At 42.5% G+C, this 14,692-nt stretch overlaps 1 protein-coding gene across 3 annotated transcripts in view; it reads left to right on the forward strand.

Moving 5' to 3' along the window:
• Positions 1-14,383, forward strand: part of LOC120065440 (TOX high mobility group box family member 2-like) — a 202,577-nt gene extending 188,194 nt beyond the window's left edge. For all 3 annotated transcript variants that reach the window (XM_039016456.1, XM_039016458.1, XM_039016457.1), the window contains 4 exons: positions 2,337-2,417; positions 6,270-6,668; positions 9,579-9,715; positions 13,368-14,383. In XM_039016456.1, the coding sequence (XP_038872384.1) occupies positions 2,337-2,417; positions 6,270-6,668; positions 9,579-9,715; positions 13,368-13,410 (660 nt within the window). In that variant the 3' untranslated portion in view covers positions 13,411-14,383. The remainder of the gene's footprint in view (positions 1-2,336; positions 2,418-6,269; positions 6,669-9,578; positions 9,716-13,367) is intronic.
• Positions 14,384-14,692: the final 309 nt, after the last annotated feature.

The following is a 14,692-nucleotide window of genomic DNA, read 5'->3' on the forward strand; positions in this document are numbered from 1 at the left end:
GATGATATTACTAGTTTATCTAGCATGTCCTGCGTTGCATATAATCGATACGGTGTGCATTCGCGAAAAAAGACTGTCGTTGCTCCAACATGTACCTAACCATAAACATTGATCCCTTTCTTAAAATCAATACACAAGTATATATTTTTAAACCTGCATATTTAGTTAATATTGCCTGCTAACATGAATTTATTTTAACTAGGGACACTAGGTGTCACTTCTCTTGTAACAGAGTCAGGGTATATGTAGCAGTTTGGGCCGCCTGGCTCGTTGCGAACTGTGTGAAGACTATTTCTTCCTAACAAACGGGGGATGATTTAACAAAAGTGCATTTGCGAAAAAAGAACAATCGTTGCACGATTGTACCTAACCATAAACATCAATCCCTTTCTTAAAATCAATACACAGAAGTATATATTTTTAAACCTGCATATTTAGCTAAAATAACCAGGTGAAATTGTGTCACTTCTCTTGCGTTCATTGCACGCAGAGTCAGGGTATATGCAACAGTTTGGGCGGCCTGGCTCGTTGCGAACTAATTTGCCAGAATTTTACGTAATTATGACATAACATTGAAGGTTGTGCAATGTAACAGCAATATTTAGACTTATGGATGCCACCCATTAGATGAAACACGGAACGGTTCCGTATTCCACTGAAAGAATAAACGTCTTGTTTTCGAGATGATAGTTTCCGGATTAGACCATATTAATGACCTAAGGCTCGTATTTCTGTCTGTTAATATGTTATAACTAAGTCTATGATTTGATAGAGCAGTCTGACTGAGCGATGGTAGGCAGCAGCAGGCTCGTAAGCATTCATTCAAACAGCACTTTCGTGCGTTTTGCCAGCAGCTCTTCGCAATGCTTCAAGCATTGAGCTGTTTATGACTTCAAGCCTATCAACTCCCGAGATTAGGCTGGTGTGTAACTGATGTGAAATGGCTAGCTAGTTAGCGGGGTGCGTGCTAATAGCGTTTCAAGCGGTGACGTCACTCGCTCTGAGACTTGGAGTAGTTGTTCCCCTTGCTCTGCAAGGGCCGCTGCTTTTGTGGAGCGATGGGTAACGATGCTTCGAGGCTGGCTGTTGTCGATGTGTTCCTGGTTCGAGCCCAGGTAGGGGCGAGGAGAGGGACGGAAGCTATACTGTTACACTGGCAATACTATAGTGCCTATAAGAACATCCAATAGTCAAAGGTATATGAAATACAAATGGTATAGAGAGAAATAGTCCTATAATTCCTATAATAACCTCAACCTAAAACTTCTTACCTGGGAATATTGAAGATTCCTGTTGAAAGGAACCACCAGCGTTCATATGTTCAGAGCAAGGAACTTAAACGTTAGCTTTTTTACATGGCATATATTGCACTTTTACTTTCTTCTCCAACACTTTGTTTTTGCATTATTTAAACCAAATTGAACATGTTTCATTATTTATTTGAGGCTAAATTGATTTGATTGATGTATTATATTAAGTTCAAATAAAAGTGTTCAGTCAGTGTTGTTGTAATTGTCATTATTACAAATTAATTAATTTAAAACATTTTTTAAATCGGCCTCAGCTTTTTTTTGGTCCTCCAATAATTGTATCGGTATCGGCATTGAAAAATCATAATCGGTCGACCTCTAGTTGCTACCCAAGACGGCTGGTCGTTCGTTCTATCGGTTCAGTTGCTAGAGACGCGACCTAGTCGTTCAGACTTTTTGTTCTGTATTTATGGACGCGACCCAGTCGTTCGTTCTAAATGTTCCATTGCCATACTGGCTGGCAACGTTCGTATCCCTTGCTTGGTAGCTAGCCAATACAAATCGCTGTTGAAAACTAAATGTTAGTCTGAAAGAAATGTGAGATCATTTCCAGATGCTTTTTATAGTGGAGATCAAGTTTATAAAGTACCTGGCTGTTCTGATGAGACAGTGGATTGCGCAGTCAAATGGAACAGAATAAATAGGCATTTTAACATCATAGATTTAGCCGGTGGTAACTTGTGGAATAGACACCGGCTGGAATGCGGTTTTAACCAGTCAGCATTTAGGATTAGACCCACCCGTTGTATAATATAGTATATACACTACAGTTTTATTTTACTATCGTATTTATACTATAGTTAACTGTAAATACTACAGTATACTACAGTAAATACTAGAGTGAGTACTACAGGAAAGTCCGCAAAAACACTACAGTGAATACTATAGTATTTATATCATAGTATATACTAGAGTATTTGTTCATATGTGTCTGCTAAATTACCAAAATGTCATTTAAAATGCTTAGCCTAGCTTAGTGCCTTGTCACTTACCACTGCTCTGTTGCTGTTTGTCTCTCTCTCGCAGGGCTACAAGAGGAAAACAGAGGCGGCGAAGAAAGAGTACCTGAAAGCCCTGGCCACGTACAGAGCCACTCTGGTTACCAAGGTAATGGCGGGGGGGGGGGGGGGGGGGGGGGGGTCACGTCTCTGATATACATGGGTCAGTGGTGATATAAGGGATAATAAATTAGATGGAGAGTTCTTCTCTCATCCTGGGGTAGGGGCTCCGTGCAGCCCTGCTGGAGAAGGTTTATGTGTGTATGCTTTGAAGAGAACGGTGAAAATTAGGGCCCAAACACACACACACGCACACACACAGACACACACAGACACACACACACACAGACACGCACACACACACAGACACGCACACACACAGACAAGCACACACACACAGACACACACACACACACACAGACACGCACACACACACAGACACGCACACACACACAGACACAGACACACACACACAGACACGCACACACACACAGACACACACACACGCACAGGCACACACACACACAGACACGCACACATACACAGACACGCACACACACACAGACACACACACACACACACACACACACACACACACACAAAGACACACACACAGACATACAGACACACACACACACACAGACATACACACCGACACACACAAAGACAAACACACAGACACGCACACACCTTTATTCGTCTGTGTTATTTGCAACACGGCAAGAGGACGGGATGGACGAAAGGTGTGTTTGGGGGGGTGGGGACTGTGTGTGTGTGTCTGTGTGTGTGTGTTTGTGCGTGTCTGTGTGTGTCTGTGTGTGTGTCTGTGTGTATGTCTGTGTGTGTGTGTGTCTGTATGTCTGTGTGTCTTTGTGTGTGTGTCTGTGTGTGTGTGTGTGTGTGTGTGTGTGTGTGTGTGTGTGTGTGTGTGTGTGTGTGTGTGTGTGTGTGTGTGTGTGTGTGTGTGTGTGTGTGTGTGTGTGTGTGTGTGTGTGTGTGTGTGTGTGTTTGTGCATGAGAGAGGGTGTATATGCCTATGTGTGTTCTTACGTATGCATGTTCATGTGTATGAGCGAGTGTGTGTGTCTCTGTGTGTGTGTCTGTGTGTGTCTGTGTGTGTGGAGGCATGAGTGAGCATTGCTTAGTATGGTGGCTCCTGGTTCTGCCACCTGAGGAACTGACTGAGGAACTGCCTGAGGAACTGCCTGAGGAACTGCCTGAGGAACTGACTGAGGAACTGCCTGAGGAACTGCCTGAGGAACTGCCTGAGGAACTGCCTGAGGAACTGCCTGAGGAACTGCCTGAGGAACTGACTGAGGAACTGCCTGAGGCTGCCTGAGGAACTGCCTGAGGAACTGCCTGAGGAACTGCCTGAGGAACTGCCTGTGGAACTGCCTGAGGAACTGACTGAGGAACTGCCTGAGGCACTGCCTGAGGCACTGTCTGAGGAACTGCCTGAGGAACTGTCTGAGGAACTGCCTAAGGAACTGCCTGAGGAACTGCCTGAGGAACTGCCTGAGGAACTGCCTGAGGAACTGTCTGAGGAACTGCCTGAGGAACTGCCTGAGGAACTGCCTGAGGAACTGCCTGAGGAACTGACTGAGGAACTGCCTGAGGAACTGCCTGAGGAACTGCCTGAGGAACTGCCTGAGGAACTGCCTGAGGAACTGCCTGAGGAACTGACTGAGGAACTGTCTGAGGAACTGTCTGAGGAACTGCCTGAGGAACTGCCTGAGGAACTGTCTGAGGAACTGCCTGAGGAACTGCCTGAGGAACTGCCTGAGGAACTGCCTGAGGAACTGACTGAGGAACTGCCTGAGGAACTGCCTGATGAACTGCCTGAGGAACTGCCTAAGGAACTGACTGAGGAACTGCCTGAGGAACTGTCTGAGGAACTGACTGAGGAACTGCCTGAAGAACTGCCTGAGGAACTGCCTGAGGAACTGACTGAGGAACTGCCTGAGGAACTGCCTGAGGAACTGCCTGAGGAACTGCCTGAGGCTGCCTGAGGCTAGCTCCCATCAGTTGTATTCTGGGTTGTTGGAGATGAGATTTGATAGCTGCTCTGGCACTATTGACGCCAAACATTTCCAGGACAGAGTAGAAAACAAGTGGTTGTAGGAGGTCTGAAAAGAAAATCTGAGTTGAGATGAATCCCGATCCGAATTGGATTTCATGGATTTGATATACAGTACTGTAATGTACTTGAATGTATTTAATAATACATGGAGATGCCTTCACATGTGTAACATTGCTTCATCCAATCCTTGTTCAAACCTTTCCTCTTACCCCTAGATATTTAGACATACTGTATTCAACTTGTCATATATACTTAGATACTTAGATATTTAGACTTTAGACAAGATAATCAATTAATATCTGTGGTTCCCAACTATGAGTCTTAAAGTACAAATTCAGAACCGGATTAGATGCATAATATACAGTAGGATTGCATCATAATAGATTCTACTAACATTTTCCGTGTGCCAGTCTTAGTGCCAAGCACCTATTTCTTCCATTTCCATGTCTTCACTCCATTGTTTTCCCTTCACATAAACCCAAATTGCATTACCATGTTAAACAGCCTCTCACCGGTCCCCATGGCCTCACACTTCCTCCAAGGCTTACAAGCCCAAAACAAATGCCTTGATTAAGGCATGAACAGTTTATTCATCAACCTCTCTCTTTACCAGTTGCAGGTTTTTCCCCTTTAATAAAGCTCATTCTCACCACTCGTTTGCGTAATTAAATATTGCTTTCTGACACATCTCGTATTCAAGGGCTTGATTGATGCGTGTGCAGATTGGCAGGCCTTTAAAAGAAATTAAAACAGGCAGAAAAAAACTGCAAATCTACCATTCATTCACCACCACTCACAACAAGACACATAGTACATGTAGCCATTCAGAAGGAGTCCTCTTTAAATAGTGTGTTTAAACTGCTGAAGAGAAGTGGGAATCAAGGACAGAGGAATTGAAGGTAATTAAAAATCGGCAGAGTGACATTTTGGATGAGTCACGTGCCCGGAGTGTTCCGTGCGCACCTGTTACCATTTTGTTTGTGACGCACACTGATAATCTATGTTGGGGGGAAAAGAACACACACAAATGGAGCTTGATGACTACAGTAAATGTCTCGTTTAAAAGCCCCAAGTTAACGAGGTTCATTCATTCCGAAAGTCAAAGTGGAGTTTAGTGCTTTTCAACCCACCAAGGGACACATAATGGGATAGTTAACCCAAATGATAAATGATTGGTTTCCTTACCTTGTTACTACCTGACCCTTTAAAGGGGAAGTTTCTCATTTCTAAATCTCCACAATTAATACTCACCTGTTGTTCATAGAATAGGCTTAATAGTATAGTATAGTATAAAATAGTACTGCTTTCAGTGGTTGTTCAGTGCTTGGAAGGGAGCCCACAAACACTTCACTCCCACCCATCTCTCACCATTCTTTACCATTTCATTTCCCACTTGACCTGCAAATGTATCTCCCTCGTCTTTAGTCTTCTATCCATCTTTTCATTGATTATTTCTCTGGCTCTGTTCAATAGACAGTATGTACGCCATTACCAAATAGCAGACAGCGAAAGCTCACGTCAACAACTGTGACAGCTAATGAGAGGGCCTGAACATATTTCATACCGCAGCAACTTATACATATAGGTTTGCCATTTTATAGTCTATGAAAGGATGGAATGTCTAATGAAATTAAGCAGCTCAGGGGATGTGACTTCCATGCTGAAATGAACTAAACATCATGATTTTCACATAGAGGGACCTGAGTGGATGATGTGTTCATATGTTCTACCCATTTATTGTATTAGTTGTGTAATATATTGGCTAATATATTTGCATTGACATACCTGTATCTCACCAATATAAATTAGCTGTGTAATATATTGGGTAATACCTATTTTAACTGCCCTTTTTGTCCCTCTTGTCTTCCCCTCTGTCCTCAGACCTACAATGACCCTGTGGAGACGAAAAGTGTCCAGACGAGCCAGCCTTCCTCCCACATGATGCCCCCCAATCCACCCCTGTACAGCGTGCCACCCCAGCCCTCCTCCCCCTACAGTCTGGGGCCAGGGGGCTTCCCCCTGTCGGACATGCAGGGCTACGCGGGGGCTACGCGTCACGCACTCTCCCGGACCCTCAGCCAGTCTCAGATGCTGCCCAGCATTAGTGCCTCTCCCCCTTCCTCCTTCCAGATCAGCCCGCCCTTGCACCAACAGCTCTCCATGCACCAGAACTCCCTCCTCAACCAGCCAATCCGCATGCAGCACGGCCAGTCCCAGCCAATCATCTCCCACCAGATGGGACTCCAGGCCTCTCTTCACTCACCTCCTCCTGGCCAGCAGGTTTGTGTGACTCTGGGAGTGCCGATATCACCAGCATATATCATATCACCAAATTATATGAAGGAATAGTGGACATGCTCACTTTTCAGTAGGCTAGTGTGGAGAGTATGGACCATAGAGATCCTATTAAATTACTCATTCCTAATTCCAAACAACTTATAACCGTTTGGTTCTCTGTAACCTTAGCAACTAGTTTGGATCAGCATTCCATTACCAATTCCATTATTAGTCTAAACAGTATGACTGGTCCAGAATCAGAATTAAGTGTAGAACGTTGAGTTAAAATAGTGAAACAATGACGTGTGCAGGGTTGGATGGGGATACGGTTTAGTTCAGCAAACACAGCGCGTTACCTCCTTTCAGAAAGAATATTGTTAGCTCCGTGCTCCTCAGGGGCGATGGTTTTGATATGTATCGACTGCCTGTAAAATTAATGCTAAGCTTGATTTGATAACATTTTCTTGTTAACAACTATAGTTTTGGCAAGTCGGTAAGGACATCTACTTTGTGCATGACACAAGTCATTTTTCCAACAATTGTTTACATACAGATTATTTCACTTATAATTCACTGTATCATAATTCCCAGTGGGTCAGAAGTTTACATACACTCAATTAGTATTTGGTAGCATTGCCTTTAAATTGTTTAACTTGGGTCAAATGTTTTGGGCAGCCTTCCACAAGCTTCCCACAATAAGTTGGGTGAATTTTGGCCCATTCCTCCTGACAGAGCTGGATGTAACTGAGTCAAGTTTGTAGGCCTCCATGCTCGCACACGCTTTTTAAGTTCTGTCCACAAATGCTCTATAGGATTGAGGTCAGGGCTTTGTGATGGCCACTCCAATACCTTGACTTTGTTGTCCTTATGCCATTTTGCCACAACTTTGGAAGTATGCAACATCAAAACCTCATCCCAACTGTAAAGTATGGTGGAGGGAGCGTCATGGTTTGGGACTGCTTTGCTGCCGCAGGGCCTGTACAGCTTCCTATCATCGACAGAAAAATGAATTCCTAAGTTTATCAAGACATTTTGCAGGAGAATGTAAGGCTATCTGTCTGCCAATTGAAGCTCAACAGAAGTTGGGTGATGCAACAGGACAACGATCCAAAACACAGAAGTAAATCAACAACAGAACGGCTTCAACAGACGAAAATACGCCTTCTGGAGTGGCCCAGTCAGAGTCCTGACCTCAACCCGATTGAGATGTTGTGGCATGACCTCAAGAGAGCGGTTCACACCAGACATCCCAAGAATATTGCTGAACTGAAACAGTTTTGAAGAGGAATGGTCCAAAATTCCTCCTGACCATTGTGTAGGTCTGATCTGGCAACTACAGAAAATGTTTGATTGAGATTATTGCTGCCAAAGGAGGGTCAACCATTTATTAAATCCAAGGGTTCACATACTTTTCCCACCCTGAACTGTGAATATTTACACAGTGTGTTCAATAAAGACCTGAAAACGTATAATTGTGTGTTATTAGTTTAAGCAGACTGTGTTTGTCTATTGTTGTGACCTAGATGAAGATCAGATCAAATTTTATGACCAATTTATGGAGAAATCCAGGTAATTCCAAAGGGTTCACATACTTGTTCTTGCCACTGTAGCTACAATACTTAGGGTTGATGCATGATATCTGCTTTAGATGTACACATCTCTATTCACATTCCCGTTCCTCCACTTTGCATCACAAGCATGTATACATTATACTCAGTAACTATCTCTCCCTTCCCCTCGTTACACTCTCTCGCTCTCTCTCTCTCTTTAGTCTCTCTCTCAAATTAAAATGTACATGTTATTGGCTCGCTTGAGGTACTATGCTGCCAAACCAATTAGCATTTAAACTCATCTAAAATAGAAATGTAGCAGAATTTGGCATTCAGACCTTAAGTAAAGAGCAAGCCTCTCCCTCCTCCTGTTTCTTCCTATCTCTTTCCCACTCTTCCTATGTCAATCCCTTCCCCTCCTCCTTCTGTCTCTCTCTACTCTCTCCATAAGCCAGGATAAGTTGTCAGAGAACTAAGAACAACCAGCCTGGTCAGAGCAAAAATTGTTTAGTCTACCTGTGGTAAATTCAATTGATTGGACATGATTTGGAAAGGCACACACCTGTCTACATAATTTAAATAGGCAAGTCAGTTAAGAACAAATTCTTATTTACAATGACGCCCTACCCCGGCCAAACCAGAGTGGGGCAGCAGGTAGCCTAGTGGTTTGAGCGTTGGACTAGTAACCGAAAGGTTGCAACATTGAAACCCTGAGCTGACAAGGTACAAATCTGTCCTTCTGCCCCTGAACAAGGCAGTTAACCCACTGTTCCTAGGCCATCATTGAAAATAAGAATTTGTTCTTAACTGACTTGCCTAGTTAAATAAAGGTCAAATAAAAACCTGGACAGCGCTAGGCCAATTGTGCACTGCCCTATGGGGCTCCCAATCACATCCGGATGTGATGCAGCCTGGATTCAAAACAGGGACTGCAGTGATGCCTTTTGTACTGAGATGCAGTGCCTTAGACCGCTGCGCCACTCGGTCTGAATAGTTTCCAAATGCACTGTACATACTACAATTCATATTATTTTGTACGACCGCTATTACATTGGTAATCCAACCTAACATAAAGTTACATATAATACTAAACGGAGTGGCACATATTTGAGTAATATATAATACGTTTTGCTCTGAGGCCAGGTTGGAATAACACATCAACTAAAAGCTGCAAAGCTAACACCATGGCTCCTATGTTTTATTCATGTGTGGCTGGAATCTCTCCCTTTCTCTCTCTCTCTCTCTTCCTCTCCCTCTCCATCCCCTCCCCCTGCATCTCTCTCTTGTTCTCCCCTCTCCATATGGCCAGTATACATTGTCAGAAACTTAAACTAATGCCATGGCCTCGCTCTCTCTCCTATAGGGATTTTCCCACCTACAGTCAGAGTACCAGAAAAGTGTTGGTTCCCAGTCTCCAGGGGCCCCTAACGCTGGAGGGAGACAGAACCACGAGTGGGACAGTGAATACTGCGATCGGGAGTGTGGTGGCAACCACTGCAGGTGAGACAGCCCAGACCAGTATCGGCTTTGTATAGGAAACTATTTTTAATTCTATACTGTTTATACCTTAGAATAGGGACAGTTTTCTGGACCCAGAGTAAGGCTAGCTTGGGACTAAGAAAATATTTCAATGGAGATTTTCCATTCAGGATGATTAGTTAGTCCAATACTTAATCTGTGTCCGATAAACTGGCACAGAGAGTATTATTCAATGCTATTTTAACAGGTCAAATGAATGCCTTTGAGTACACAATTGTATTATTTAATGCTGTCTCAAATGTTTATTCGAAAAGACCTTTGATACTACTGCTTTGTGTCCTTGAATTGACTTTGTACCGTTTCAGTCCTCAATTTTGGCTCAGCTACAGTAAGTGTCAATATGACAGCAGTCAAAAATAGTCAATTATTGTCAGCTTACATCCAAATCCATGCTTACATCCAAATCATCTTGGCTCCTGGACTCTGTCCACACATTTCAAGGCTGTGTTGAGACAATGACTTATCAATGACCCAAGCCCAGCTCAGATAATCCCTACCATTGTGTCGCTGAGTTGTAGTAATGCTGCAGCAAATGTACATTACCATGTTGGGCGTTGGCAGTCACAATGTAAGTAACTTCATTATGTCCCTGTAACTGTCCTGAATGCCTCTGTCGATCTTACAGCTATTGTATACAGTAATCATGTGCCTATGAACCAGAGTCATACTACAGCACTGAGGCAGTGTGCCCTAGTAGAAAGTCCACTGTGTGCAGCTCCCTCTACACTATCAGCTCAAACAGAAATAATATGTTCATGTCTGCTTCTGACAAGCTTCCCAGTAAAGCAATTAAATAAATCAAGCATCGCCAAAAAGTGCTCAAAATAGCCCACATTAACATATGTAGTCTATGAAACAAGTTTCATGGAATCAATCTCTGAAACTCACTTAGATAATACCTTTGATGATACAGTGGTAGCAATACATGTCTATAATTTCTACAGAAATGTTAGAAATGCCACTGGGGGCGGTGTTGCGGCCTATATATATATATATGCAGTCTTTACATTCCTGTAAAGGTTAGAGAGAATCTCATGTTAAATACTGTTTAAGTAATATGGCTACCTGCCTCACCTAAAGCCCATTCTTGTGGGAAGCTGCTATAGACCACCAAGTGCTAACAGTCAGTATCTGGATAATATGTGTGAAATGCTTGATAAAGTACAGTATGTGATATCAACAGAGAGGTATATTTCCTGGGTGACCTCAATATTGACTGGCTTTTATCAAGCTGCCCACTGAAGAAAAAGCTTCAAACTGTAACCAGTGCCTGAATCCTGGTTCGGGCTGTCAGTCAACCTACCAGGGTATTTACAAACTGCATAGGAGTGAAATCATAAACATGTATTGATCACATCTTTACTAATGTTGCAGAAATCTGCTTTAAACCTGTATCCAAATCCATTGGATGTAGTGATCACAATATAGTAGCCATGTCTAAGTAAACCAAAGGCTGGGCCTAATATAGTGTATAAGAGGTCATATAAGAAGTTTTGTAAAGATTCCTAAGTTAATGATGAAAATAATATTTGCTGGTCTGTGGTGTGTAATGAGGAGCAACCAGATGCTGCACTTGACACATTAAGAAAATGACTATACATCTGCTATATCCCCGTGGATTGATAAGGGATTTAAAAATGTTATGGTTGAGAGGGATGAGGTAAAATAAATGGCAAATAAGTCTGGCTGCACAACCAATTGGAAAACGTACTGTGAATTGAGAAATCATGTGACTAAACTGAATAAAAAGAAGAAGAAACTATACTATGAAACAAAGATAAATGATATAAAGAATGATAGTAAAAAGCTTTAGAGCACATTAAATGAAATTTTGGGCAAAAAGGCAAACTCAGCTCCATCATTCGTTGAATCAGATGGCTCATTCATCACAAAACCCACTGATATTGCCAACTACTTTAATTATTTTTTAATAGGCAAGATTAGCAAACTTAAGCATGACATACCAGCAACAAATGCCGACCCTACACATCCAAGTATAACTGACCAAATTATGAAAGAAAAGCATTGTAATTTTGATTTACGATTTACATTTTGTTGTTCTTGTCTATCAACAATGACAAGCCACATGGGTCTGACAACTTGGAGGGAATATTACTGAGGATAATAGCGGATGATATTGCCATTCTTGTTTGCCATATCTTCAATCTAAGCCTACAAGAAAATGTGTACCCTCAGACCTGGACGGAAGCAAAAGTCATTCCGCCACCCAAGAATAGTAAAGCCCCCTTTACTGGCTCAAATAGCCGACCAATCAGCCTGTTACCAACCGTTAGTAAACTTTTGGAAAAAATGGTGTTTGACCAGACAATGCTATTTCACAGTAAACAAATTGAAAACAGACTTTCAGCACGCTTATAGGGAAGGACATTCAACATGCACGCACTTACACAAATGACTGATTTGACTGACATTGTCAATCATAGTCTGCTGCTGGAACATATGTGTTATGGCTTTACACCGCCTGCTATATTGTGGATAAAGAGTTACCTGTCTAACAGAACACAGAGGGTGTTCTTTAATGGAAGCCTCTCCAACATAATCCAGGTAGAATCAGGAATTCCCCAGGGCAGCTGTCTAGGCCCCTTACTTTTTTCAAACTTTACTAATGACCTGCCACTCTGCCACTGGCTCTGAGTAAAGCCTGTGCCACAAAGAGGGACTTTCAAAAATGACAATTGGCTCAGAACAGGGCAGCACGGCTGTCCCTTAAATATACACGTATCACTAACATTAATAATATGCATGTCAGTCTCTCATGGCTCAAAGTAGAGGAGAGATTAACTTCATCACTACTTGTTTTTGTAAGTATTGACATACTGAATGCACTGAGCTGTCTGTTTAAACTACTAGCACACAGCTCGGACACCCATGCATACCCCACAAGACATGCCACCAGATGTCTCTTCATGTGAAGGGGGCACATGTGAAGTGGGCACATTAAAATGGATCGGTACAATAGACTGGCCCGCCCTGTTCTTCATTCACAATTGGTGATTACAGAATTATGCATTTGCTTCCCCTCGCTCATCAACTCATCCTCATTCTCCTCTTTTCTCCCAATCATAATTTACTTCATTTATTTCATCTGTTGTTATATGTGTGAAATTAATTTCAGTAGAGTTTAGGTTCAGTTTCGAGGCAATTATCGGGGTTATTACCAGCTGGGTACTGCACTTTCAACTGTTGGAAGGAGGGGGGGCAATGGAGCGAAACTGTTCAGAAACATGACACGCCCTCCTCAAACTGGTTCCAACTCCAGTTCTGTTTGTGATATTAAGATTCTAACAACAACAGTTTGTTATATAGACTTATTTAGGAAAAGTCAAGGACAGAGGGGGGCATGACTTAAAAAATGGCAGAGTATAAAAATAAATAAATGTGCGGTCAAAATGACTGCTTTAGCGGTTCTAGTGTTAACTGAATAGTTTTCAAAACTTTTGTTAGCCACATCTGTTTGGAATGTACTCCAACAAACACATGGCACACTTTATTCCTTCAATATTAGTTTTATAATTGTCCCTACTGTACTTCAAAGGGGAAGTCTGTGTTTTATTTATTCCTTCTCACCGTCTCCCTCTCTTCTTGTTTTCAGTGGCAGCATGATAGCCAGGGACAAGCCACTCTACCTCACTTGAAACTGGAGGTCGACAAGAAAAGACACCAGGGAGTCAGCCCTCAACATCCCCACATACACCACCTCCCCAACCCCCCAACCCACTCCTACCACCACCTCTTTTTGTCAATGTAATCTTTTCGGTTTTTAGAAAGATTTGTGCAAAGTTCCGATGACTACTAGCGATTTTCTTCTTTTTTCCTCAGTGTATTTCTTCTCCTGCCTGATTCTAGAGCTCTCATCTTTGTCTCAGAGTAAAGACAAATTGAAGAACCATGAAAATAGCCCCCCTCAGGGACTAAACTGAGCTTTAATTGGAATAAAATGAGCAAAAAGCAGTCTTCTTCTTTTCATTCTTCTTCTTCTCGTTTAATCATTTTTTAAATTTCTTTTCTTTTCTTTTCTTGTTGTTGTTTTTATTTCTTTCTGCTTGCTACATTTTCTTTTGCCAATGACAGTTCCTGTACTGTAGGGGAAATACTTTTCTGGTAGGTTTCAGCACACAGGCCTTGATGTTACTGTTGCTTTGCTTTAGGGTCTGTGAATTATAACAATACAGTGATGGGCTGGGAAAGGATAATTACATAAATTCAACCTTTTTTTAATGAAAGACCTGTGGAGGTTTACCAAGCTGTCACAGTGTGATTGTAAATATCACTTTGATCAAATTGGGAATTCGAAGTCCAGATAGCTTTTCTTCTTCTTTAGTATTACCTGTAAGTCATTGGTTTGTATTTCAAAGTGTATCTCGTGTGTGCGGTTGCGTGCCTGCATGTGTGTGGGAGTGTGCTACTGTGCGTATGTGTGCGCGTGTGCATTTGGGTGTGTCTGTGTGCATGTGAGTGTGTATGCGTGTGTGTGTTTGTGTGTGTGTGTGTTTTGTGAATTTTAACAGGCTGTGCAGGTGGACTTCAAAGGAGTACTTCACACACTCGATCTTGCATTAAATCTGTGCTCACTGGTATGATTTTTCCAATAAAGTTACATCAAAAACACAATACAGAGTCTGTGTCCTGCAGATCATTAAATGGAAAGAGAGAGAGAGCGAGAGCGAGAGCGAGAGAGAGAGAGAGAGAGAGAGAGAGAGAGTAGAAGCGAGAGAGAGAGAGAGAGAGGGAGTAGAAGCAAGACAGAGCGAGAGCGAGAGAGAGAGAGAGAGAGAGTAGAAGCAAGAGAGAGAGAGAGAGTAGAAGCAAGAGAGAGAGAGAGAGAGAGAGAGAGAGAAAATGGGAATGAGGAAAAGCGAGACAGACACATGCTGAACACTCATGTTGCCTCAAAAATCCTTTGTTGATTAGATTTTT

This window comes from Salvelinus namaycush, chromosome 20 (assembly GCF_016432855.1).
Source record: "Salvelinus namaycush isolate Seneca chromosome 20, SaNama_1.0, whole genome shotgun sequence".
Taxonomy (NCBI): Eukaryota; Metazoa; Chordata; class Actinopteri; order Salmoniformes; family Salmonidae; genus Salvelinus; species Salvelinus namaycush.